At 41.5% G+C, this 24,217-nt stretch overlaps 2 protein-coding genes across 4 annotated transcripts; both read left to right on the top strand.

Moving 5' to 3' along the window:
- The first annotated feature begins 15,404 nt into the window (after positions 1-15,404).
- LOC121994428 (cocosin 1-like) lies at positions 15,405-17,267 on the top strand. The gene is made up of 4 exons (XM_042548467.1): positions 15,405-15,754; positions 15,824-16,098; positions 16,185-16,667; positions 16,772-17,267. Exons 1-4 carry the CDS (start codon positions 15,415-15,417, stop codon positions 17,165-17,167), a joined length of 1,494 nt encoding a protein of 497 aa, XP_042404401.1. The 5' UTR covers positions 15,405-15,414; the 3' UTR covers positions 17,168-17,267.
- Positions 17,268-19,568: 2,301 nt separating this feature from the next.
- LOC121998157 (sodium/hydrogen exchanger 2-like) lies at positions 19,569-24,061 on the top strand. 3 transcript variants are annotated; one of them, XR_006116441.1, is made up of 14 exons: positions 19,569-20,092; positions 20,212-20,330; positions 20,954-21,051; positions 21,288-21,347; positions 21,452-21,498; positions 21,578-21,772; positions 21,870-21,916; positions 22,020-22,086; positions 22,185-22,285; positions 22,418-22,519; positions 22,722-22,860; positions 22,931-22,997; positions 23,299-23,382; positions 23,575-23,632. XR_006116441.1 is itself a non-coding variant. In XM_042552928.1 (14 exons), exons 1-14 carry the CDS (start codon positions 19,913-19,915, stop codon positions 23,899-23,901), a joined length of 1,629 nt encoding a protein of 542 aa, XP_042408862.1. In that variant the 5' UTR covers positions 19,569-19,912; the 3' UTR covers positions 23,902-24,061. The 3 variants fall into 3 exon arrangements, 2 of the variants coding, with proteins under 2 accessions (XP_042408862.1, XP_042408863.1); XM_042552928.1 differs by having other exon boundaries at positions 22,935-22,997; positions 23,575-24,061; XM_042552929.1 differs by lacking the exon at positions 22,418-22,519 and having other exon boundaries at positions 22,935-22,997; positions 23,575-24,061.
- Positions 24,062-24,217: the final 156 nt, after the last annotated feature.

Raw genomic sequence — 24,217 nt, 5'->3', positions numbered from 1 at the left:
CGTCGTCCATCTTCACGTTCCAGATCAGGCGCGTTCCCACAGACGGCGCCAAATTGATCCTGTCTGGAAGCTGAGAAAACGAACCTACCGGTGTGACGTGTCTGGAAGGTTGACCGCATCCTCTTGACCCGGTCGATGAGCTATCCTCTATGTTGACCAGATCGTCAGAAGTCCTCCTCCGGTCAACTGTACCTGTATCCAGCGACCGGGTCGCCCCGGCCTCTGGTACCTCGGTGCTCGAGGCGAATCCCACAGATATATGAGCAATCTAATACTAACGACAAAATAATTAACTAAATGCAGAAAAGGTACGAGAACGTACCCTGGCCCAGGGGGCGCCCTCGGATGGATGGATGAGCTGGTCGAACTACTGATCAAGTCGTCATGGCCCTGGATCCGGAAAGCGGCATGTAGGCCGAGACATAATGGCTCGTAGGCCGATACGCGGCACGCAGGCCGGATAACACAGATAGCTCGTAATCATAAGAGAGATGCACAAAGTAAAACCCAACGACTCGATGGCCGGAACAACCTCGGCTCGATGGCCGAACCCAATCTCGGCGCGATGGCCGGAATAAACAAACCTGAGTCCGCCGAATGACGGTTGTCCAGTGGGTGACGATGCTACCCGGAGATGTCTCCGGCAGTAGCTGCCGGAGGTGACGGCGCTAGACGCCGGAGGCGTCGGTTGCCAGAGGCGGCTGTGGTCGGAGGCAGATCCCACTGTAGGGTGATGTCGGGGGCTGCCGGACGAAGCCCGCGCCGGAGGAGATTTCCGGCAAGAAGAGGAGCAATGCTCCTGTTCCGGTAGGTGACTACTGACAAAGGAGGACATGAGGTGTCTTCCTCGTGATGGCCTCTCGTGCCAAGGTCGTGACTGCCGACAAGAGGAGAGGGAGAGGAGAAGACCGACGGCGGCAGCAACAACAACGAACCTAGCGAGCCCCCCCTATTCCCTCCTCATGGCGGCGGCGCTGGAATGAGAAGGCCGGAGTAATGGAGGGTAGAGGAGAGGAAGAAGGGAGCGCTGGCGGCTTCATCGGCGCTAACGGAGAGCTTGAGAAGGAGAGAGCCTCTCCCTGGTGGCTGGCGGCGGAAAGGATCACAAAACCCCCCCCCCCCAAAACGCGAGCAAGCCCCCCCCCCCCCCTTGCTGTGAACGGCACTTCCCAAAAAAACCCCTCAGCCCTAGCAATCCTCAATCCCGAAAATGCCCCTGACCACTTCTCTATTTACTTCTCATGCCCTCATTTACCTCTGGATCAATCATATTTGATTTTAGCCAAAAAGTATACTTTCTAAAATCATTGGCCCAAGATATTCATAGAAACTTTCCTGTTCGCAGTGTTTACAATTTTAAAATGTGAGATTAAAGAAAACTCTAGATTTCTAATTGATAAATGAGAAAAATTCTTAATAATATACCACAGTTGAATCTCGAACTTTAGATCCCTGATTAATTAATGAGAAAAATTCTTAATAATACGTTACAGCTGAGTCTCGAACTCTAGATCATTGATTGATGTATTTGTGAAAATTACTAATAAATCTTAGAATTATTTTCGGTGTGAATAAAAAAAAATGATATTAACGTAATTTCATTTTGAGCTTACCAAAATTAATTAGTAAAGGGGACAAATTTTTATGCTAAATAGTTATTGCTTAGAAAATGTGAAAGAAATCAAAAGAACATATGGCACCTTACTTTTTCTTGATAGTGTAGGATTTGTCTTAAAAAAAAATTTTATGCAAAAAGATTACGTTCTTGGGTTAGAACCATAGCTTAGAGTTAGTTATTTAGCAGTCACTATCGTAGAAATCTTAATTCTGCTAGTGGTTGTACTTGCTCTATGATTTGTTTGTGCATACAGCAATGACCACATGGTGGCTCACAAACTTGCTATGCGTCACCAATGTTAGCAAATCTATCTCATTGATGTCCTACTTCGCGGTCAATTGTCCAAAATTTCAAATCGATGCCCCTAACGTTATGGGGTCAATTCTTAACATTAGACCTGGCTAAGGCATAAGCCTTTTAGGGCCCAAGGCCAATTATTTTTATAAAATTTCTGAAATTGATGAGCCATCATTATGTTTTTACAAAATCTCTAATTAGTGAGCCTTATTAATTGCATTCCCCAATTTTATATGAAATTTTATTATACCCCATTTTCGAAGACCCAATTTTATTTTATTCTTTCCATCACATTTTTTGCAATTAGACAACTCTCACCGTCAAGATTCTAGATGAGTAGCTTATCTAGTGAATTATACTTGTGGAGCTAGTCAACTAGACCCTGGTCTTCACTAAGATTTACTATTCTCCCATGCATTTCCTTATATATATTATTAATGAATAATTAATATTTATTTGGGCCGACTTTAAACAATTAATTTCTCATTCACCTTTAATTGGTTTTGAACAAATTAATAGTCTAAATTTATCTACTCGAAATCGAAATGTAGATTTCAATTTTGAAGTCAATTACGACTTTTATCTATTGATGGCATTCCAATTTTTCCACAAAACCGTATTGGTCCATTAAGGCCCCAATATCCAACAATCCCCCACATGAATGGAAATTAATGCAATGCGTGTATGCATGCTGACACTTTACAAGAGTCTAATCGATAAGTTACTGCATCGGGAGAGGTAGCTTGTGGCTTTGAACCTTCCGTAGTGGAATACTATCAAGTATACTAGGCTGCGCAGTGAACGTGATGTTTTGAACTGCTCAGCTGTTGGTGTATACTAAGACAATAACACCCACACAAAAACCTATCTCACCTACTTTAGGTTCTCATGGTTGGTTCCATTTCGGCCATGGATATCATCTTGGATTCATGAGTGTTTCATTGAAGCGGCCTGTCTTCACACTCATATAGGTGACACTTCTATCAAGAGTATCCTACCATACTCCACCTTATAAAGTATAGAAGTCACTAAAAGCATAAGCTTTACCTCACTACATGAGGTAGGACAGCACAAATTCATCCTAGGATTGGGATAGAGATAAAATATCTCATGTGTTGTAACACAACTTCTGTAACTTCGTTGCCCCATTGAACCAAGATCTTGGGATCTCCAGTCAACAAGGTTGGGTTACCGCTATAGTCATTTTTTTTAGTTGAAGATTTTTAATCCCATTCCTCTTGATGAGCAGTATACTTGATCTCGACTCAACCCTTTCGTAAGAAGATCTGCCAAATTATCTTTGGACTTAACATAGTCGATTGCAATCACTTCATTCAAGATCAACTGCCTAATAGTATTATGTCTATGACATATGTGTCGTGACTTTCCATTGTACATATTACTTTGTGTTATTCCAATTGTCGATTGACTATCACAGTGGATAAGTACGGCAGACACAGGTTTCGTCCAACTCGGAATATCTTCCAAGAAATTCTGCAGTCATTCAGCTTCCTCAGCTACTTTGTCTAGTGCTATAAACTCGGATTCCATAGTTAATCGAACAATGCACGTCTGCTTAGTGGATTTTCAAGATACTACTCCTCCACCGATCGTGAAAACATATCCACTAGTGGATTTGGAGTCTTTTGTATCTGATATCCAATTAGCATCACAATATCCCTCCAGCACAGCGGGATATTTTCCATAATGTAATCCATAGTTCATAGTATATTTCAAATATCTAAGAGCTCACATCAATGCTATCCAATGGGTGTCGTTTGGATCACTCGTAAAACGACTCAGCTTGTTGACCGCATAGGCAATATCCGGACGTGTGCAGTTTGTGAGATACATCAAACTGCCTATTATCCGAGAATATTCCAACTGCGATAAGGTCTCACCATGATTTTTCACTAAGTGTTGACTTAGATCCATAGATGTTTTTACTGTAGAGAGATCGTACGCATTGAATCTTTTCAATACTGACTCTACATAATGGGATTGTGTCAGAACTATCCCTTCTGATGTTCTGAGATTTTTAATTCCCAATATAACATCTGCTTGACCCATATCTTTCATATCGAAATTTTTGGTCAACATTTTATTTGTAGTCATGATTATATCATGATTACTGCCCATTATTAGCATGTCGTCTACGTATAGACAGATGATTACATAACCTTTATGTGTGTCTTTGACATAAATGCATTTGTCACATTCATTTATTTTGAATTTGTTTGATAGCATTACTTTGTCAAATTTTTCGTGTCATTATTTAGGCGCTTGCTTAAGTCCGTATAATGACTTAACAAGTCGACACACCTTTTTCTCATTTCCTGGAGCCACGAACCCCTCGGGTTGCTCCATATAAATATCTTCTTCCAACTCACCATTTAAGAACGCAGTCTTAATATCCATTTGATGTATTTCAAGGTCATACAGTGCTGCAATAGCTATTAGCACTCATATGGACGTAATCCTTGTCACCGGTGAGTAGGTATCGAAGTAATCAAGGCATTTCTCTTGCTTGTACCCCTTGGCTACAAGTCTGACCTTATACTTGTCAATTGATCCATCAGCTTTATACTTGCGTTTTAGTATTCACTTACAACCTAATGGTTTATTACCAGAAGGAAGGTCTACTAATTCCCAAGTATGATTATTCATGATGGATTCGATTTCACTGTTGACAGCTTCTTTCCACATTAGAGCATCGGGACTAGAGAGAGCTTCACTTAATGTTCTTGGGTCCATTTCCGATATGAAAATCATGAAATCTAGCCAGAATGATTTCTCAGCTCTAGCCCGTTTGCTACGACGTGACCCTTCGCTTTGATCGTCAATAGTCCTTTTATAACAGCTAAGTTCGGTAACGTTATTTTCGTTTGAACTTCTGTTGTTATCATTTTCAATGTTTTCCTTCTTATTTGGGAATTCGTTTTCAAAGAATATCGCATTCCGAGATTCTATGGTTGTTCCCACATGGATATCAGGAATGTCTGATTTGTGAACTAGGAAACGATATGCACTACTATTATGGGCATATCCGACAAATACATCATCACATGTTTTAGGTCCGATCTGTACTTGCTTTGGTTTAGGTACTTCGACCTTTGCCAAGCACCCCCACACTTTCAGGTATTTGTACGATGGCTTGCGGCCTTTCCATAGTTTGAATGGAGTTTTATCACTTTTCTTATGAGGAATTTTGTTGAGAATGTGATTTGCCGATAATATTGCTTCCCCCACAAGTTTTGAGGTAAGCCTGAATTTATCAACAAGACATTCATCATCTCTTTTAGTGTCCGATTTTTACGTTCAGCAATACCATTCGATTGAGGTGAGTAAGACGTCGTTGTTTGATGAATAATGCCAGAATCTGAACAAAATTCATCAAACGGTATATCATATTCTCCACCTCTATTGCTACGAATTATCTTAATTCGTTTGTCAAGTTGATTTTCAACTTCTGTTTTATAGGTTCTGAATGTCTCTAAGGCTTCGTCTTTACTTCTTAAAAGAAAGACATAACAGAACCTCGTGCAGTCATTGATAAAAGTAATGAAATACTTTTTACCTCCTCTAGTTTGCACAAATTTCAAGTCACATAGATCACTATGTATTAACTCTAGAGGAGTCGTTGACCTTTCCACCGAATGAAAAGGTAGTTTCGTCATTTTATCTTCTACACACACTTCACATTTGTGTGTTTCGTCAACATTGACGTTCGGTAATAAATTTAGTTTGACGAGACGTTTCAGAGTATTATTATGCACATGTCTGAGTCGATCATGCCACAAATTGAAACACTCAACCACATAGCTGGAAGCAATTATTTTATTACCATCAAATTTTCGGAGTACAGTCATTACAACCATTTTGAATAGACTTTGTTCTAAGTACCCCTTTCCTACGAAGACACCATTCTTCGTAAGGACAAAGTTGTTGGGCTGGAACACTAGTCTGAACCCGACCTTAACAGGTGTCGATCCAGAAATTAGGTTCTTTCTGATGTTGGGAACATGGAACACATCAATCAGAGTTAGCTCCTTTCTAGACGTCATCTTCAGAACAACTTTTTCGAGTCCGACGATCGGAGATGTCGTGGAATTGCCCATATAGAGCTTCCTTCCATTTATCGGAGTATACTTGAAGAACATCACCTTATCTGAACAGATATGACGAGTTGCTCCAGTATCGATCCACCACTGCTTCGGGTTATCCTCCACTGTATTGGATTCAAACATGACCGCAGTGAGATCCAAGTCCTCAAGAGAGGTTGCGACATGATTTGCAGCATCTTTTGGCCCCTTGGTTGGCTTCTTCGGGTGTCTGCAGTCCTTTGACATGTGTCCTGACTTTCCACAGTTGTAGCAAGAGCCCTTGAACTTCTTTACTTGAGCCTTCTTCTTGAACTGCTTCGACTTTTTGGAGTTTGGCTCGACCAGGTTTGACATTTCGTCAATGTTGGTGCAATATCCCTCAGGTCAAGGTTGACCTGGGTAACCAAGCTGAGTCTTGGTTTGGGTTTAGATGTTTGACAATAAGATATTGATTGAAGAAGAGTCAAGTAGGTCAAGGTTGACTGGATACTTGACTGGGAAGTCCTAACTGGGATGTTAGGCAAAATGAAAGTCCTGGTGAGTGAAGCTAGGCAGATGGAAAAGTCCTGGTGAGCGAAGCCAGGCAGAAGAAAAGTCCTGGTGAGTGAAGCCAGGCAGAAGGAAGTCCTAGTGAGTGAAGCTAGGCAGATGGAAATCCTGGTGAGTGAAGCCAGGTGAAAGTCCTAGTGAGTGAAGCTAGGCAGATGGAAAACCCTAGTGAGTGAAGCTAGGTGAAAGCCCTGGTGAGTGAAGCCAGGCAAGGGAAAATCCAGATGGATCAAGGATGATCGGACATCTGGTGCTGGGAAGTCCAAGTAGGTCAAAGGATTGACTGGATACTTGGCATGAAAGAAAAGTCCAAGTAGGTCAAAGGGATTGACCGGATACTTGGCACAGAGAAAAGTCCAAGTGGGTCAAAGGGATTGACCGGACACTTGGTAAGGAAGTCCTAGCAGGTCGAGGGAGTGACTAGATGCTAGGCATGACATACCAACAGGTCAAGGTTGACCGGATGTTGGTTTGGGAGGTTTAGGACTTGGTTTTGGACAAAAACCAAGTGCTGGATCGATCAGTGGATCGATCCAGGCTCTGGATCGATCAGTGGATCGATCCAGATCTGTCCCAGCGAACAGAGAGCTTCTGGATCGATCCGTGGATCGATCCAGAGGTCCCAATCGATCAGTGGATCGATTGGGACGCGGCTGCTTCGCGCGATAAGCGCTGGATCGATCCGTGGATCGATCCAGGCGCGTTTCCAGAGCACAAAGGCGCTCTGGATCGATCCGTGGATCGATCCAAAGCCTCCCCGATCGATTGGGAACATTCGAATCGATCGGGATCCGACCGTTGGCGTCGTTTATAGCTGCAGGCGTTCGATGGCTGCGGTATTGCTTCACGTATTCACCCCAGAGCTCTTGCCAACTCCTCCACAGCGCTCACAAAGCTCAGATCGCCAGTTCTTGAAGGATCTTGGAAGCCCTCCAAGTCAAGAGGCGGATCAAAGCCAAGAAGAGAAGCTAGGGTTAGGGTTTTGTACTCATTGTAAGCTTGTAAGCTTGTATTTCTTGTATCCTTTCCCTCTCTTCTTGTATTGAGTCTTGTAGGGCTTCTCCGCCCTTGGTAGTTACCATAAAGGAGAGTTTTATTTAGTGGAGGGTGTGTGTGTTGGTGTGGATCCTTGGATTAGTCACCTCTTGTGAGGTGGATACCAAGTAAAACCAACCGTGTTAGCGTTGTGTGTTTGTTTCTGTATTTTCCGCTGCACATCTTTGAAGGAACAAGCAACGCCGAGCACCGAGCGAAGCGCGACGAGCTATTCACCCCCCCTCTAGCTACTTTTGGTCCTAACAAGTGGTATCAGAGCAAGGTTGCTCTTCACCGGAATCATCGCCGGAAGGGTCAAGTATAACAAGAAAAGCTAGAGGGTGAAGAAGTTGGAGCAAATTCTTCAAGTTCAAGATTCTATCAAGCTCAACTTCAAGATGCAATTCCAAGATGGACTTGGATTTGACACAAGGGTGGCTCCACCATACACATCGGCAAGCTTCGATTCTTGGAGATCAAGAATCGAAAACTTTCTTATGATGGAGATAGAGCAATGGTTTGCTCTAATGGAAGGCTTCAAAGCTCCAACGAACTCCAAGGGCAAGCTTCTAAAGAAAAGCAGATGGAGCTCAGAGCAAATTCAAAGGGGCGAGGCAAATGACAAAGTGACCAAGCTTCTGGTCAACTTATTGCCTAGCCACATCTTGGCTCGAGTTGGAGAATTCGAAGATGCCAAGGAGCTTTGGAGCAAATTGGCCAAGCTTCATGAAGAGATCCCCTCCACTGTACAAGATCATGAAGAATCCAAAGAGGGTGACTCTTTGGAGCAAGACCAAAAGGAGGATTCCGAGGTTGAGAGATGCTCAACCTCCGAAGAGGAAATACAAGATGCTTCATCCTCAAGGGAATGCAACGAAGGGAACAAGGAGGGAGCATACTCCTTGTTTCATATTCAAGATGATGAAGCCTCCACCTCTAGGATTGAGGGGGAGCAATCCTTGGTGACACCGGATCAAGAAGAAGGAGAAGCTTCTACATCCGGGTCAAGTGAAGAAGAAGAAGATGGTGCCACCTCCGAAATTCAAGAAATATCAAATGGAGGAGCAAGTGCCATCCCTATACAAGAAGGTATAAATATTTCAATTAATAATAAAAATCATATAATATGTTTTGAGTGTAGGGAACATGGGCACTATAAGAGCAAGTGTCCCAACTTGGCCAAGAAGAAGGGCCAAGTGGCACAAAAGGACAAGGAGGAGACCACCCCGGGACAAAGAAGAGCAAGGAGCACATTGTGTGCTTCTTGTGTCAACAAAAGGGCATTACGAAGTCAATGCCCCAAGGGAAGAAGATGGTCAAGGCTCAAGGAGGCACTAGTCAAGGGGGAGCCTCCAAGGTAAAGAAGAAGGTAACTTTCGTTGAGCCTACCTCTGTAAATTATGGTAAAAAGCATGCTAGGTCAAACTTTTATCATTTTAATGCGATTTACCATAAGAATAGGAAGCATGAGGGCTTTAAGGAAAAGCATGTGGCCCTACATGCCAAAACTACTATCCCTAAGGCTAGGAATGTAGGTAAAAACCTAGGCAAAAACTCTAAGGATTTTAGATACAAGCCTAGAAACAAAAATGCTCATGGGTCAAATACTAAGGACTTAGTGAGAGAAAATCAAGTCTTGAGGTCAAGACTTGATAAAATGGAAAAGACCCTAAAAAGGATGGAAAATATCCTATTAGGGCAAAATGAGCATAACCTAGGTCTAGGAGCACAAAGGTCATCTAATGGCCATAGAGGTTTGGGATACAAACCAAAGGCTAAGAAGGATGTGCCCTCTTACCATAGAGTTCCATATAGTTATGGAACAAACCCTAGGTCTAGTGGTCAAGCCAAAAATACTAGGGAAGTCATCCCTAAGAGTATTTTTGCAATAAATGTGACTAAGACTTCTAAGAAGTCTAAGAAAGTCACAAACAAGGTCACAAGGGAGGTTATCCCTAGAGTTGACCTAGAAAATGTGACCAAGGCTTCTAAGAAGCCCAACAAGGTCACTAGGAAGGTATCTAGGGAAGTTATCCCTAGTGAGTACCTAGAGCATCCAAGGAGCACCAATAGGTGTTGGGTTCCTAGGAGCATCTTTTCTACCCCATAGATGGGTTAGAGAGTGTCAACTCCGATTAGAAGGGTAGTTAACCCAACTTTGAGGAAATTGACACTCAAGGAGCATTTTCAAGGTGTTAGTTAACCTTTGAAAATGAAATGGACCTATTGATTACTCCTTGAAAGAGTAAAATGTGCCTAATGGTGGAAGAATTGATTTTAATCTTAAATGGCACAAATTTGAGAAAACACAAGAACTACCAAGTTGGGATTTTGGTATGTTCTTAGGAAATTAAAGGCAAACTAAGCCTTAATTTAAAAGTGCTACTCTTGAGGAAAAATGGAATATGCCAACATTTGAGGACATGTTTACTTTCAATTGGCATACATTAAATCAAGGAAATTAGAAATGTCAATTTAGGTTTTGGCACTCTCTTGAAGCACTTTAGGGCAATCTAGGTTTAAGTTGTAAGTTTAGCTAAGACTTTAAGGATACTTAGATAGTTAATCTAGGTATATTTTATTTATGCTAAACCTTGCCATGATTGTTTGCCCATCATATGCCATGACATCATGTCTATTTTGCATTCATGTTTTATTATGAAAAATCCAAAAATACCATGTCATGACATTCATACATCATGTAGTAATAGGATATTTTCTTTTGAAAATTATTTTCTTTTGATGTATGCCATAACATAATCATGCATTAAGTTTAATTCATTGTAATTAAGGACGAATGACATTTAACGACACTTATTAACAAGTGACATCCTGGGTGGATGTCTAATATCTCTAAAATGCCTAGATAGATATGCATGATCCCTAGAATAGGGCAAAACCAAATTTTACATCTCACAAAGACCTCTAAGGTGACTTGTATGTGTTTTAGTGCATATTATATACAAGTGAGATGTTAGGATGATGAACAAAGCTCAAGATGTTGATTTAGTGCATTCCTTTGAGTTTTAAATTCATCAAAACACATAGTTATGTGTTTTCCCATCATTGGGAAAGCTAATGTACAAGTCATGTGCATTATGCCCAAGGAACATGATGGGATATTGGTTTTGAAAATGTTTTTAAAATGTTTTTGGAAAACCTTGGTGAAGGCTATCTTTTGATAGTAATCACCATTGAATAGTTAGACACAAACTTGAAGAAAAACACTAAAGTTTTTGCAGGTTTTCAAGTTTGTGTCAATCTTTGAAAATATGATGTATTTTCATAGAAAGCTATTTTTCCATGATTAAGTATGCCCTAAATAATGTCTACACGAAATTTCATAATTTTTGGATTTTTGTAGAATTTTCTAGGGGTTTCTGAAGTTGACTGAAATGGAATTTCAGCAACTATCAGAGCTCCGATCGATCCATGGATCGATTGGAGTTCCATGAATCGATCCATGGATCGATTCAAACGGCAATTCCCGCGAGCAGAAGCTCGCTGGATCGATCAGCCGATCGATCCAGGGAGTCTGAATCGATCCGTGGATCGATTCAGAAAGGTTCAATCGATTGGAACCCAACTCCAATCGATCCAAGTTGCTGATTTTGGCTGGGAAGGCCTGATTTCAGCATCTTTGAACCTCTTTGAGTCTAGGTAACCATTCCAAACCCCTTAAATACATTTGTATACATACAAAGGGTGTTTTCATGTTGAAAACAAGGATGGATTGGTTAACGAAGACTAAGTAGAAGTTTAGGTTGAGGTTGTTTCAAATTTTGAATATTTGAACCTCAAAATTTCTAAATTTGGGTTTCCTAATGGTTTAGGGATTCCAAGTCATTGTTGGTGCAATGACAGAAGTTACCACCATGTCTTTAGGGGGAGGGACTCTTTAAAGACATGAAAATTATTTTTCATAAACCTTGGAAGGTGGTTAACCTTCTGTTGTGAACTTGCTCAAGGTTGAGCATTTAAACTTGAAATGGGGAGAAATGGGGAGTGGATATCCTCATTATTTCAAGTGGACACTCAAGTGGTAGATAATGCTCAAGGTTGGGTAGTTGTCTACATTGAGGGAGAAGTTAAGGATAAATGAAGGGTATGAGACCTTCATTATCGTGTTGATCACAACGAGTGATGTTGTGAACAACGATGAGCAACTCTTCAGGGGGAGAGTCTTCAACAAATGGATTTGTTGAAGTGTGCCCAGAATTGGAGCATAGGTTGATGTGTGTCCAACGATGGGTTGATGTGTGCCAATAGAGGGAGAATGTATGGTTAAGCTTAGTCCTTCATTACCTATGGGAAGGTCATAGGGGGAGAATGAAAGGACTCATGAAAGGGAGTAAGTTAGGCTTTCATTACCTAGAGGGAGTTTGCCCTCTTAGGGGGAGAATGAAGAGCTTAATTTATGCTTTCATTACCTAGTGGCATGAAGAAGGAGGCTATGGGATTAGCCTAACTTACATATGGGATTGTAAGTGTTATTGTGGTATTGTCAAACATCAAAAAGGGGGAGATTGTTGGTGCAATATCCCTCAGGTCAAGGTTGACCTGGGTAACCAAGCGAGTCTTGGTTTGGGTTTAGATGTTTGACAATAAGATATTGATTGAAGAAGAGTCAAGTAGGTCAAGGTTGTTGGATACTTGATCGGGAAGTCCTAACTGGATGTTAGGCAAAATGAAAGTCTGGTGAGTGAAGCTAGGCGGATGGAAAAGTCTGAGTGAAGCAGGCAGAAGAAAAGTCCCGTGAGTGAAGCCGAAGGAAGTCCTAGTGAGTGAAGCTAGGCGGATGGAAATCGGTGAGTGAAGCCGGGTGAAAGTCCTAGTGGTGAAGCTAGGCGGATGGAAAACCCTAGTGAGTGAAGCTAGGTGAAAGCCACGGTGAGTGAAGCCGAGCAGGAAAATCCAGATGGATCAAGGATGATCGGACATCTCGGTGGGAAGTCCAAGTAGGTCAAAGGATTGTTGGATACTTGCATGAAAGAAAAGTCCAAGTAGGTCAAAGGATTGACCGGATACTTGGCAGAGAAAAGTCCAAGTGGGTCAAAGGGATTGACCGGACACTTGGTAAGGGAGTCCTAGCAGGTCAAGGGAGTGACTAGATGCTAGGCATGACATACCAACAGGTCAAGGTTGACCGGATGTTGGTTTGGGAGGTTTAGGACTTGGTTTTGGACAAAATCCAAGTGCTGGATCGATCGATGGATCGATCCAGGCTCTGGATCGATCGGTGGATCGATCCGCGACAAGCTTGATCGATTCGTGGATCGATTCGAGGTCCCAATCGATCAGTGGATCGATTGGGACGCGGCTGCTTCGCGCGATAAGCGCTGGATCGATCCGTGGATCGATCCAGGCGCGTTTCCAGAGCACAGAGGCGCTCTGGATCGATCCGTGGATCGATCCAAAGCCTCCCCGATCGATTGGGAACATTCGAATCGATCGGGATCCGACCGTTGGCGTCGTTTATAGCTGCAGGCGTTCGATGGCTGCAGCATTGCTTCACGTATTCACCCCAGAGCTCTCGCCAACTCCTCCACAGCGCTCACAAAGCTCAGATCGCCAGTTCTTGAAGGATCTTGGAAGCCCTCCAAGTCAAGAGGCGGATCAAAGCCAAGAAGAGAAGCTAGGGTTAGGGTTTTGTACTCATTGTAAGCTTGTAAGCTTGTATTTCTTGTATCCTTTCCCTCTCTTCTTGTATTGAGTCTTGTAGGGCTTCTCCGCCCTTGGTAGTTACCATAAAGGAGAGTTTTATTTAGTGGAGGGTGTGTGTGTTGGTGTGGATCCTTGGATTAGTCACCTCTTGTGAGGTGGATACCAAGTAAAACCAACCGTGTTAGCGTTGTGTGTTTGTTTCTGTATTTTCCGCTGCACATCTTTGAAGGAACAAGCAACGCCGAGCACCGAGCGAAGCGCGACGAGCTATTCACCCCCCCCCCCCCCCTCTAGCTACTTTTGGTCCTAACAGTCAATAGTCCGCTTGGTTCCTCTAGAGTCGGATAATTTTCGATTATCCTCCTCTATTCGTAGCCTCAGGATCAGGTCTTCTAGTCTCATCTCCTTTTGCTTGTGCTTGAGGTAGTTCTTGAAGTCCTTCCATGACTGAGGGAGCTTCTCAATTACCGCAGCTATTGCGAATGACTCGTTCAGCTTCATGCCTTCGGCGTCCAGATCATGCAGTATTAATTGCATATCTTGGACTTGAGCTGAGACGCTCTAAGAGTCCACCATCTTGAAATCTAGAAACCGGCCGACTATGAATTTCTTCAATCCGACATTTTCGGTCTTGTATTTCTTCTCAAGTGATTCCCACATAGATTTCGCTGTCTCCAATGAACAATACACGTTATGCAGCGTATTGTCCAAGGCGTTGAGAATATAGTTGCGGCACAGGAAATCTCTGTGTGACCACTCATCGCAAGCAGCCTTACTACCTTCCGTAGCGGCTGACGGGTTTTCCTGCAAAAACCGTACAAGGTTTAGTGTCGTTAGATAAAACAACACTTTCTGCTACCATCTTTTGAAGTCGGCTCCGCTGAATTTCTCCGGCTTTTCTCCGTGCGGAATGGCGGTCGGAACGTCGTTAGAAGTAGCCATATCAGTTTGTAGAATATCGTTTACGACTGTTGTTCCCGGTATCTCCCGGAGTGCGCAAACTGATACTGATCATCGAGGCTAGTGTTCAACACTATCTCCGTAAACGATATTGCTCCGCTACGGTGCTAACGGATAGCAGCAATTCGTTCCCAAGATACAACGACGAACATCTCGGTATTGTAGCACTCCGAATTTCGAGACCAACGAACCTTCTCGTAGGCTTTTTGGACTCTTAAATGCACAAGATGAGATGAATGCTAAAGAGAGAGTAGAATAGATGAATTCGATGATTCGATTGATATTTCCAGCATCTGGAAGGTTCTATTTATACCAAATGAAGAGGTTGAATGTCTTTTAGGGGTGAGAGGATGTGTTCTTTGGGCTGGATCCAGTCATCTCTTCTTGCCCACGTGGATGCCACATAGGCATTGCCATGTCAGATACGAGCCTGATACGTCACCCGAGTGCCACGTGGCGGGTGGCGGGAGCTCGCCTCTGAAAAGAGAGCACCTGGTTTTTTTCTGAGTTAACTCCATTAACACAGCATTATTAATAAGCAAAGAATGCACATCGAAAATTTCCGATGTGAGACTATTCTTCCATGCATTTACTTATATATATCATTAATGAATAATTAATGTTTATTTGGGCCGACTTTAAACAATTAATTTCTCATTCACCTTTAATCGGTTTTGAGCAAATTAATAGTCTAAATTTATCTACTCGAAACGTAGATTTCAATTTTGAAGTCAATTACGACTTTTATCTATTGATGACATTCCGATTTTTCCATAAAATTGTATTGGTCCATTAAGACCCCAATATCCAACACATTTTACATGAGAGATAGCATGAGAGAGAAGATGTTGAATGAAGTGAAAATATGCAAGAGGGTTGATAATTGGTTGAGAATGTGTTCTTGTTTGTTGTTTCACTATTGGATTACCTGGGTTTGTTGCCGGGGTTGAAGCTTTAGTTGTGCTCACATGTTGTTTGCAGGGGAGGCTGAGCTTCTCAACTGAAGCACATTGTCTCCTTCTCACCAAACCATTCCATTTGTCCAGAACTTATAACCATCCACCAACCTCATTGCTACGCTCGCGTCGTCTAATTAAACGAATTTCATCATCTTTTCTTTTTTAGCCTATAAATATCTCCAAGACTGCCTTCCTTGATCTCCATCACAGCACATTGAATCACTCGCCAATGGCTAACTCCATAGCTCTCTTGTTTCTCTCCCTCGCTCTTTGCTTTCTCCTCCCTAGCCCCTCTCTCGCCCAATTCAGCTTTGGCCAGCAGGGCTTCGGCCAGCCGTTGTTGAGCCAACGTCGTCTTGGCTACCGGAGCCAATGCCAGCTCGAGCGCCTCGCCGCCCTCGAACCCACGCGTCGCGTGCCGTCGGAGGCTGGCTTCACCGAGTACTTTGACCAATTGAATGAGCAGTTGCAGTGTGCCGGCGTAGTCGCCTACCGCCGCACCATTCAGCCGAGAGGCCTCGTCTTGCCTTACTACTCCAATGCCCCTAAACTCGTCTACATAGTCCAAGGTATTCTAGCTTCTTAATTATTTACATTCAGTATTATTATGACATTCAATTGTCGTCCAAAATGTGCAGGTAGGGGTATCTCTGGAACCGTGATTCCTGGTTGCCCAGAGTCATTCCAATCTCTACGACAAGGTTTTGAGCAACAATGGGAAGAGGAATCGGAAAGCCAGAGCCAGCGTTTCAGGGACGAGCACCAAAAGGTTCAATTCTTCCGCGAGGGCGATGTTCTCGCATATCCTGCCGGCGTCGCTAATTGGGTCTACAATAACGGTGAAGTTCCTATTATAGCAATCGCTGTCGCCGACACAAGCAGCAATGCCAACCAACTCGATCGCCAACACAGAGTCGGTTCAAACTAGCAATTCAGTAATTTATCATAAAACATTAACACTCATATGATTCTAATTAATTTATATATATGTGCGTTCAGCAATTTCTATTGGCGGGCAGAGAGAGGCAATCCCAAGAGCAAATCGCACAGGTAGAAGAGAGATTCCAGCAACAGAAGGGGAATAACCTCCTGAGCGGCTTCGAACTCGAACTACTGGCTGAGGCTCTGGGAGTCGACAAGGAAGTCGTGAGGAAGATTCAAAATCTAAACGATAACAGAGGTGACATTGTTCGCGTGGAGAAGGGGCTACAGATGTTGGAGCCACAGAGACGTGCTGAGCAGGAAGCTCAAGAGCAAGAGAGAGAGGAAAGAGAAGAGACACAGGAGAGGAGGGGATCGTCATGCGAACGTAATGGATTGGAGGAAACCTACTGCACCCTCAAGAACAGACAGAACATAGCCAATCCCACTCTTGCCGACTACTACAATCCACGCGCTGGAAGACTGACTAGCCTCAACGTCCAAAAGCTTCCCATCCTTCGGTTCATCCAACTCAGTGCCGAAAGAGGAGTCCTTCGACGGGTATATATATAGCTAGTTCATTCAGTACATCCATCGTTTACTCAAAGTATATATAAACATTTAAATATTGACATTTTGTCTTCTCTTTTCTCGTGCGCATGCAGAATGCAATTCAACCACCTCACTGGAATATCAATGCTCACAGTATCATGTATGTGGTAAGGGGAAGTGGTCGCTTGCAGGTGGTTGGCCACCGAGGTCGAACCGTGTTCGACGGTGAGCTCCGTCAAGGACAACTGTTGGTGATCCCACAACAGCACATAGTGATCAAGAAGGCACAGAGCGAGCAATTCGAGTGGATCTCATTTAAGACCCATGAGAATGCGTTTGCGGGCCATATTGTGGGTAAAACATCTGTTCTTCGAGGGATTCCAGTGGAGGTGCTGATGAACTCCTACCGCGTCTCGAGGGAGGAGGCTCGGAGACTCAAGTTCAACAGAGGAAACGAGATCGCAATCTTTAGCCCCCGACAGGAGAAGGAAGATCGAGCTACTGCGTAACATATTGGAGAGTGTCGTCACAGAATAAATAATCAAGGCTCTAATGGAATAATAATAATAAGGCTGTATATCTAGGATCAAATAAAGCCTTGATTGTAGTTTTGACTCCCAAAATCAAATAAATAAAGCTATGGCTGACTTTACCAACGTCTTATGCATCATTTTGTTTTTTCCCTTTTTTCCTTTTTGCTCGAATGCTCAACTAATTCTTTAGACATTACTCTTTTCTGTTCTGTCGTCTAGCTTTAACTGCAGGCTTTGCTACTCTGTTCTACTCACTTAGATATGTCTGTCAGATCTCTCAGGCTCATCTGTTTCCACAAGTCCCATTTTGGAATATCAATCATTAAAGAGATCAATCTAACTTCTTCTCTTGCAACATTTTCTGCAAATTTTATAGCTGTACACATCAACTTGGCTCTTCTTAATCTTCAGCTTCTTCAGTCTGTAGAACAGTTTACATTTCTGCAGCCCCACTCCATCCCTTTAAATATTAGTCCTTCTCACCAGACTCCCATGAACTCTTTGAACCTTTTGAAAAAGCTTTTCTAACACTACTTTGCATGATCTCTTTCAAGTGATCATATAAAAAAAGTTGCACCTCTTCACATTATCTCCTTTTGTTGTAAAATAGTAAAGCAATATAAGCAGTATTATATTCGCACGCCGACCGTCCTTAGAGAATAATCAAAATTTATATTCGCACGCTGACAGATAAATAAAAGAGCAGAGTTTAGAATATAGTTATCCGGTTGAAGCGTCGACACGCCGACTGTCCTTAGAGAATTTATTGTCGCCTCACAGTGCGAAGGCTCTCCGGCAAAATTCCCCCTCGTCCGTAGGTGCACTCCAAAACGGACGCTACACTCGGACCCAACCTCAGATCGCCTTAGGACAAGAAAGACGAGAAGAAAGGAAAGCAGAAAGAATCGCACAGGGAGAAAGCTCGAGTCTGGAGTGAAGAATAGAGGTGCTGCAAGTCCCCTTTTATTCACTCTGAGAAGGTACGAAGCCTCAGTGTCGCGTCCGCGTTCTTCCTCACGCGCGAACCAAACTGGTTTGGTTCAGACTGAACCAAACCAGCAAAAACAAACTGACCCACCCGTGAGCGCAAGGCCCACGGGCTGGGGATTTGCACCCCCCTGCGCGCGTTAATCGCGCACGTGACACCCGGTTTATGAATTTCCGGCTCGAACCCTCCAAATCCACTCGATTTGGACTTGGCCCGCGTATGTGTGTAGGTCCTCTTATAATTGCTAAGCAAGGATGGAAGAGCTTCCTATATAAGCCCTTCTAAGCTTCTCCACTTAGCAATGTGGGACTAAAAACACTATAAAAAATGTTTTGAATTTAAAACAAAATTCAACACATTTCTCATCTTTTGCCAACTCACAACATCCACTTCCATTCACAACAAGCAGTTAAAGCTCAAGTGTTCACCAGACTGGCTGGTTTAGTCGAAGAACAGAACCGGTTTAGCAAGACGATATACTGTAAGGTTGATGTTTGTGAATAAATTTCATGTTCGAGTTGGTAAGAGTTTATTTATGTTCACTCAATATATACTAGATCAATTAAATAAATAAATTTGAACAACTCGTCATACTAAAAAAATAAGTTTGAACATATATGTTCAGCTCGTTAATGTCCATGAATAATATTTGTGAATAATATTCATGAATAATATCTACAAATCATATTTATTAATAAACTCTTATTTACATGTAAAAAAATTAAAAAAAAATTAAAATGAAAAAAATAAATTATCAAGTTTCAAACAATTAAAGAAACTCGAATTGAGAACTCGATAATATCTAAACGAATCAAGTTTAAGCTAAATTTAAAATAAACTCAAGCTCATAAAAAAAAATCAAATCAAACTTAAAAATTATTTCAATGATTTAATTTGGCTCGACTTGAATACTTTGTCAAATAAATTTAAATATCTCAAAACTTGACCGAGCTGAACATATTTACCGCCCTAACAGCAAGAAAAGTCTTTCTCTCGGTGTAGTCCAGATCTCAGCTTGGGGAGACAGATGCCATGTTACTTTCCTCTCCTCTTTGTTCTTCACATGATGCATCTTGAAGGAGTAATTAAATTATTAGGGAAATCAATTATATTATATTTGTTTGCAGTCATGGCAGATGGAGACTGAGAATAATAATCGAAGATTAATGAGAGGAGTGAATTGATTAGTATTATAGTAAGAATAGAGATGCTTAGTTCGCATGAAATTTGTGGAGCATTTTGAAAAATAACATTTATATTAATACGGGAGCATTTTGAAAAATACCCTTAATTTTAGTCAAATTAAACCTTTTTTTATTTTTTATTTTTTATTTTTTATTTGGTGCAGCAAGAACGCCAACGAAGTATTTAGCCAACGAGAAGAGAAGAGCCAAAATTCTGTTGCCTCCCTGCTGGTTCCTTCAAAAATCTCCATCTTCGCCTGTTGCTCGATCGAACACCGGCGATCTTTTTCCTTTTTTACCTTCTTCGCTAGATTTTCCGCTCCAAAAAAGCCATCTTTAGCTCTTTTCTTTTTCTGCCTTAATCTTGATTTAGGCCCCGGTTCCGAGGAAAGCGCGCCAAGAGCCAAGGGGTCGCGTCTAGACTCCTAGGAGCCGTGATCCACCCCGCGCCCGTCTCCCCCGCTGCAATTTTGCTCAATTGTTTCCTTGCTTTTGAGCCTCTTTCTCGGTTTCTGGTTTCGGCGACAGGTTGGAGGAGGACCAGCTTCCATGGCGCTGGGCTTGGTAACGCAACACCTCGCCCGCCTCGGCACACTGTCAGCGACGTCGGACCATGCTTCCGTCGTGTCCATCAACATCTTCGTCGCGCTGCTTTGCGGATGCATCGTCATCGGGCACCTTCTGGAGGAGAGCCGATGGATAAACGAGTCGATCACCGCCCTTGTGATCGTGAGTTCCCTTCCCCATTTGTAGTCTCTCTGTCAAATAAAGTTTTCATCTTTTTCGATCCGGCTTCTGAAGAATAGGGTTCCTTAGTCCCCTCTTCGTTGTTTCTTCTGCTGGTCCAGGGAGTTTGCACGGGAGCCGTCATTCTGCTGACGACCAAAGGGAAGAGCTCGCACATCTTCGTGTTTAGCGAAGATCTCTTCTTCATCTACCTTCTCCCTCCCATTATATTCAATGCCGGGTATTTTTCACTCTCATTCATTTATTCTAAATAGGAAGAAGAGGACATATTCCTTTAATGTTCTTTGAACGGTTACCATTTTGGTTATGCGTTAGATTGCAAAACCGAGGATTTTAGCTACTGTATATAACATAACTTGTTGTTTGGATCTTCCTTTTAATCCTGTTCTTGACATATTGATAAGGCCCAATTGAGTTATTTTTCATCTTGCGCATGATTCATAGGGCATGGTATTGAGTAAGATTTGCTGATTGGTTCTTGAGTGATTACTTGATGTTTGCTACATATATACGACGAGGAACACATTGTTACTAAGTGGATTGATCTTCCACTTACTATGGCTAAATATTGAATAGAGATTATGGAATAAAATATGTTTTACAAAGTGAGCCAATGTAAAATAATAGTTTTTTGTGGTGTTTTTATGCTGCTTCTGCTAACATCTTAAGTGTTTTTCACAGTTGAGCTGATATGTAACATTCTTAACATGTTTCCATTCTAAAACCACCAACAGTGTATCATTTATCGTTTGACATCTGATACTGTGTTCTCCTTGTGGCCAGAAAATATCTTCTGTAACTGATAGATTGAGACTGACTTGTTGAATTTTTCTTGATTTCCAGGTTCCAAGTAAAAAAGAAACAATTCTTCCGCAACTTCATGACAATCATGTTGTTCGGTGCAATTGGGACATTAATATCATTTTTCACAATTTCCCTTGGTAAGTTCTTAGAGTCATGTCACAAGATGCCTACTATGTGAATCCTAAGTTTCCAGAACATCATTTGCCAGTGTATTCTTTTGTTTCAGAGTTGGAATGTGCAAAGCTCTTCTTTTAACAAAAGTGTATTGCCTTGTGAAAAAGAGATCTTGGAGATTTCTTTCCAAGTGCATGACACTGGGTAGCAATGTTAATCATGCCTAATATATTTTTTCTTCCTTTGGTGGTAAACACAGGAGCAGTTGCATTGTTCCGGAAAATGGATATTGGCTCATTGGATATTGGAGACTTTCTTGGTATTTTTCTTTTTCTTTATAACGCATATCTTTGCCTTCCCTATATCCTAGTGATCTACCATAATTTCTCATTCTGATTTATTCCTTTTCTTTTGTTCATGCAGCCATAGGTGCCATATTTTCTGCCACGGATTCTGTCTGCACCTTGCAGGTAATGAAGGCTTATGTATTCATTAGTTCTAGCTGAACAAGGAAAATACTTAACACACAAAATGATTTCTCTGAAACAGATTCTTAATCAAGATGAAACACCTCTATTATATAGCTTGGTATTTGGTGAAGGAGTTGTTAATGATGCTACATCCGTTGTGCTCTTCAATGCAATTCAGAACTTTGATCTTGTTCACATCGATGCCATAATCATATTGAAATTTTTGGCAAACTTTGGATACCTGTTTCTCACCAGCACCCTCCTTGGAGCTTTTGTATGATATTACTTCATGCATTTTACTACTAGTTCTATATTTTTAAAGATATATATCATCTTGTATGATCTAAAAATATTTAATCTATTAATTTCAGGGCGGACTGCTAAGTGCTTACATAATCAAGAAATTGTACATCGGAAGGTTAGTTGATGAAATTACCCCTGTACGCATACTTTTGTTAATAGTTCCGCTCTAAACTGAAATTTTAAGAATTGAAATAATCTTTATTCATTTTCCTTCCCAGACATTCTACTGATAGAGAAGTTGCTCTTATGATGCTCATGGCGTACTTGACATATATGTTGGCAGAAGTGAGATGCATCTTTAATCGCATGAAACAAGTTCTTAACATCTCAAGTAGATAGTTTGTAGAGTTGTTTATGTTCTTAGGCTTTGTATTATGTTGCAGTTGTTGGATCTAAGCGGCATCCTCACAGTATTCTTCTGTGGGATAGTCATGTCACACTATACCTGGCATAATGTCACAGAGGGCTCCAGAATTACTACCAAGTGTGTTACAAATGATCTCAATGCCTTTATTTTGTCTTTGTTAATTAACTCAGTTTCGAAGCATCCCACTGATCAAATAGAGTCCACTAATTATTCTCCATTTCTCTTTGCTTTCCTTTCTTGCAACTCTAGGCACGCATTTGCCACATTATCCTTCATTGCAGAAACCTTTTTATTTCTTTATGTTGGAATGGATGCGTTGGACATCGAAAAATGGAGGTTTGTTAGTAGCAGGTATGGTTTGGAAAAAGGAAGTATTGCATTGTATGTGTCTTGATATGAAACACTTGCATGAAGTTTGTAGGACTCATGATAAAACCATGAACACCTACAAGTACTAATAATACTGGGCACCTAATACCTAATTACATTTCTGATTCTCCTTCCTCTAACTATTATTGATTCTAAAGAAACATTCATGTGTTTTTTTTTGCAGCCCTGGGAAATCAGTTCAGATCAGCTTGATCTTGTTAGGGCTAGTTTTGGTTGGTCGAGCTGCTTTTGTATTTCCACTCTCATTTTTATCCAACCTAACAAAGAAATCTCCAGACGATAGGATCGTTCTCAAACAGCAAGTAAGTGCATACAAAATCATTCTCACTAAGTTCATTAGATTGATTCAGTAATAAATTCACACAAATTTAGACAGGTTACAATATGGTGGGCAGGTCTCATGAGAGGTGCAGTGTCCATAGCACTTGCTTATAATCAGGTATAAAATTTGCAGGTTTTTTTTTTTGTTTTTGTGTTTTTTCACGATAGATTTATTAATATCAAATAAGGAGGCATAGATGCTTCCCCTGATTTATTATCTGTCCAGTTTAGTCAAAATACTAATGTTTCTTGATAATACATTTCTCGGCATTCAACTAATGTTTAGCATGATTTTTTTTTTTGTTATCCTGTAGTTCTTTTGATAATCTAATTCAGATAGATGATTTGAAGGACGAATGTATTTCCAATTTTCATTCAATTTAACAAATTCTAATAGTATATATCTATTGAACTTACAGTTTGCAAGATCTGGACACACGCAACTGCGAGGAAATGCAATTATGATCACTAGCACTATCTCTGTTGTGCTCTTCAGCACTGTGGTAAGTTTTTGTGTTGGGGGAAGTACAAAATAGATTCATGTTATGTTTACCACCTTTTGAATTCGAATTTTTTGCAATATTCAATCTAACTAAATAATCAACCTAGTGATTATCAAATGCATAAGTAGTTCTTTTTTTTTATTTTTTGGAATGAAATTTTTAATTGTTTTACTACCTTATGATGCCTCCTAGGTTTTTGGATTGATGACGAAGCCGCTCTTGAGTTTCTTATTGCCACATAACGCAAAGCACTTTAGCAGCATGTCCTCTGATCCATCAACCCCCAAATCTCTCCTATTGCCGCTCATGGAGAATGGACAGGCCTCGGAAGATGAAATAGGGGAACATGTAGCTCGGCCATCCAATCTTAGACTGCTCCTGACAAAACCAACTCATACGGTTCATCACCATTGGCGGAAGTTTGATAATGCATTCATGCGTCCGGTTTTTGGTGGGAGAGGTTTTGTTCCATTTGTTCCTGGCTCCTCTAGTGCGCAGAGCCTCCATGGCTGGAATTAAATTAAAAAAGGATCCTCGGGTGAGACTTAAGACGACGGTAAATAGGAGAATATAGAATAAAGACAACCTGGGAATTCTTTGCTCAACCTAACATGTCTTTGTTTTATTGTACAATCTCAACTGTTGGTGCCTGATGATACGAAAAATCAGCTGATCTTGTGTAATTATCAGATAATCACATAATCAAAATTATAAATAATAACTTAAATCCAACGTACCTTAGTTGAGATATTAGATGCCTACAAATGAACTTACTCTTTTGTAAAAACAGAGGCAATAAATCACAATTTGAAGAACAATAAGCAGCAGCAGGTCA

Source organism: Zingiber officinale, chromosome 6A (genome assembly GCF_018446385.1).
Source record: "Zingiber officinale cultivar Zhangliang chromosome 6A, Zo_v1.1, whole genome shotgun sequence".
Classification (NCBI taxonomy): domain Eukaryota; kingdom Viridiplantae; phylum Streptophyta; class Magnoliopsida; order Zingiberales; family Zingiberaceae; genus Zingiber; species Zingiber officinale.
Note: the sequence above shows the minus strand (reverse complement) of the source record. Positions and strands in the feature narration are given on the sequence as shown.

Excerpts from the sequence above, each read along its gene's own strand:
- LOC121994428 (XM_042548467.1), top strand. The coding sequence starts at position 15,415 with ATGGCTAACTCCATAGCTCTCTTGTTTCTCTCCCTCGCTCTTTGCTTT. Across the intron at positions 16,099-16,184 it reads AACTCGATCGCCAACACAGA|CAATTTCTATTGGCGGGCAG; the intron begins GTCGGTTCAAAC and ends ATGTGCGTTCAG. Across the intron at positions 16,668-16,771 it reads AAAGAGGAGTCCTTCGACGG|AATGCAATTCAACCACCTCA; the intron begins GTATATATATAG and ends GTGCGCATGCAG.
- LOC121998157 (XM_042552928.1), top strand. The coding sequence starts at position 19,913 with ATGGCGCTGGGCTTGGTAACGCAACACCTCGCCCGCCTCGGCACACTG. Across the intron at positions 21,773-21,869 it reads GCACCCTCCTTGGAGCTTTT|GGCGGACTGCTAAGTGCTTA; the intron begins GTATGATATTAC and ends TATTAATTTCAG. Across the intron at positions 21,917-22,019 it reads AAGAAATTGTACATCGGAAG|ACATTCTACTGATAGAGAAG; the intron begins GTTAGTTGATGA and ends TTTCCTTCCCAG.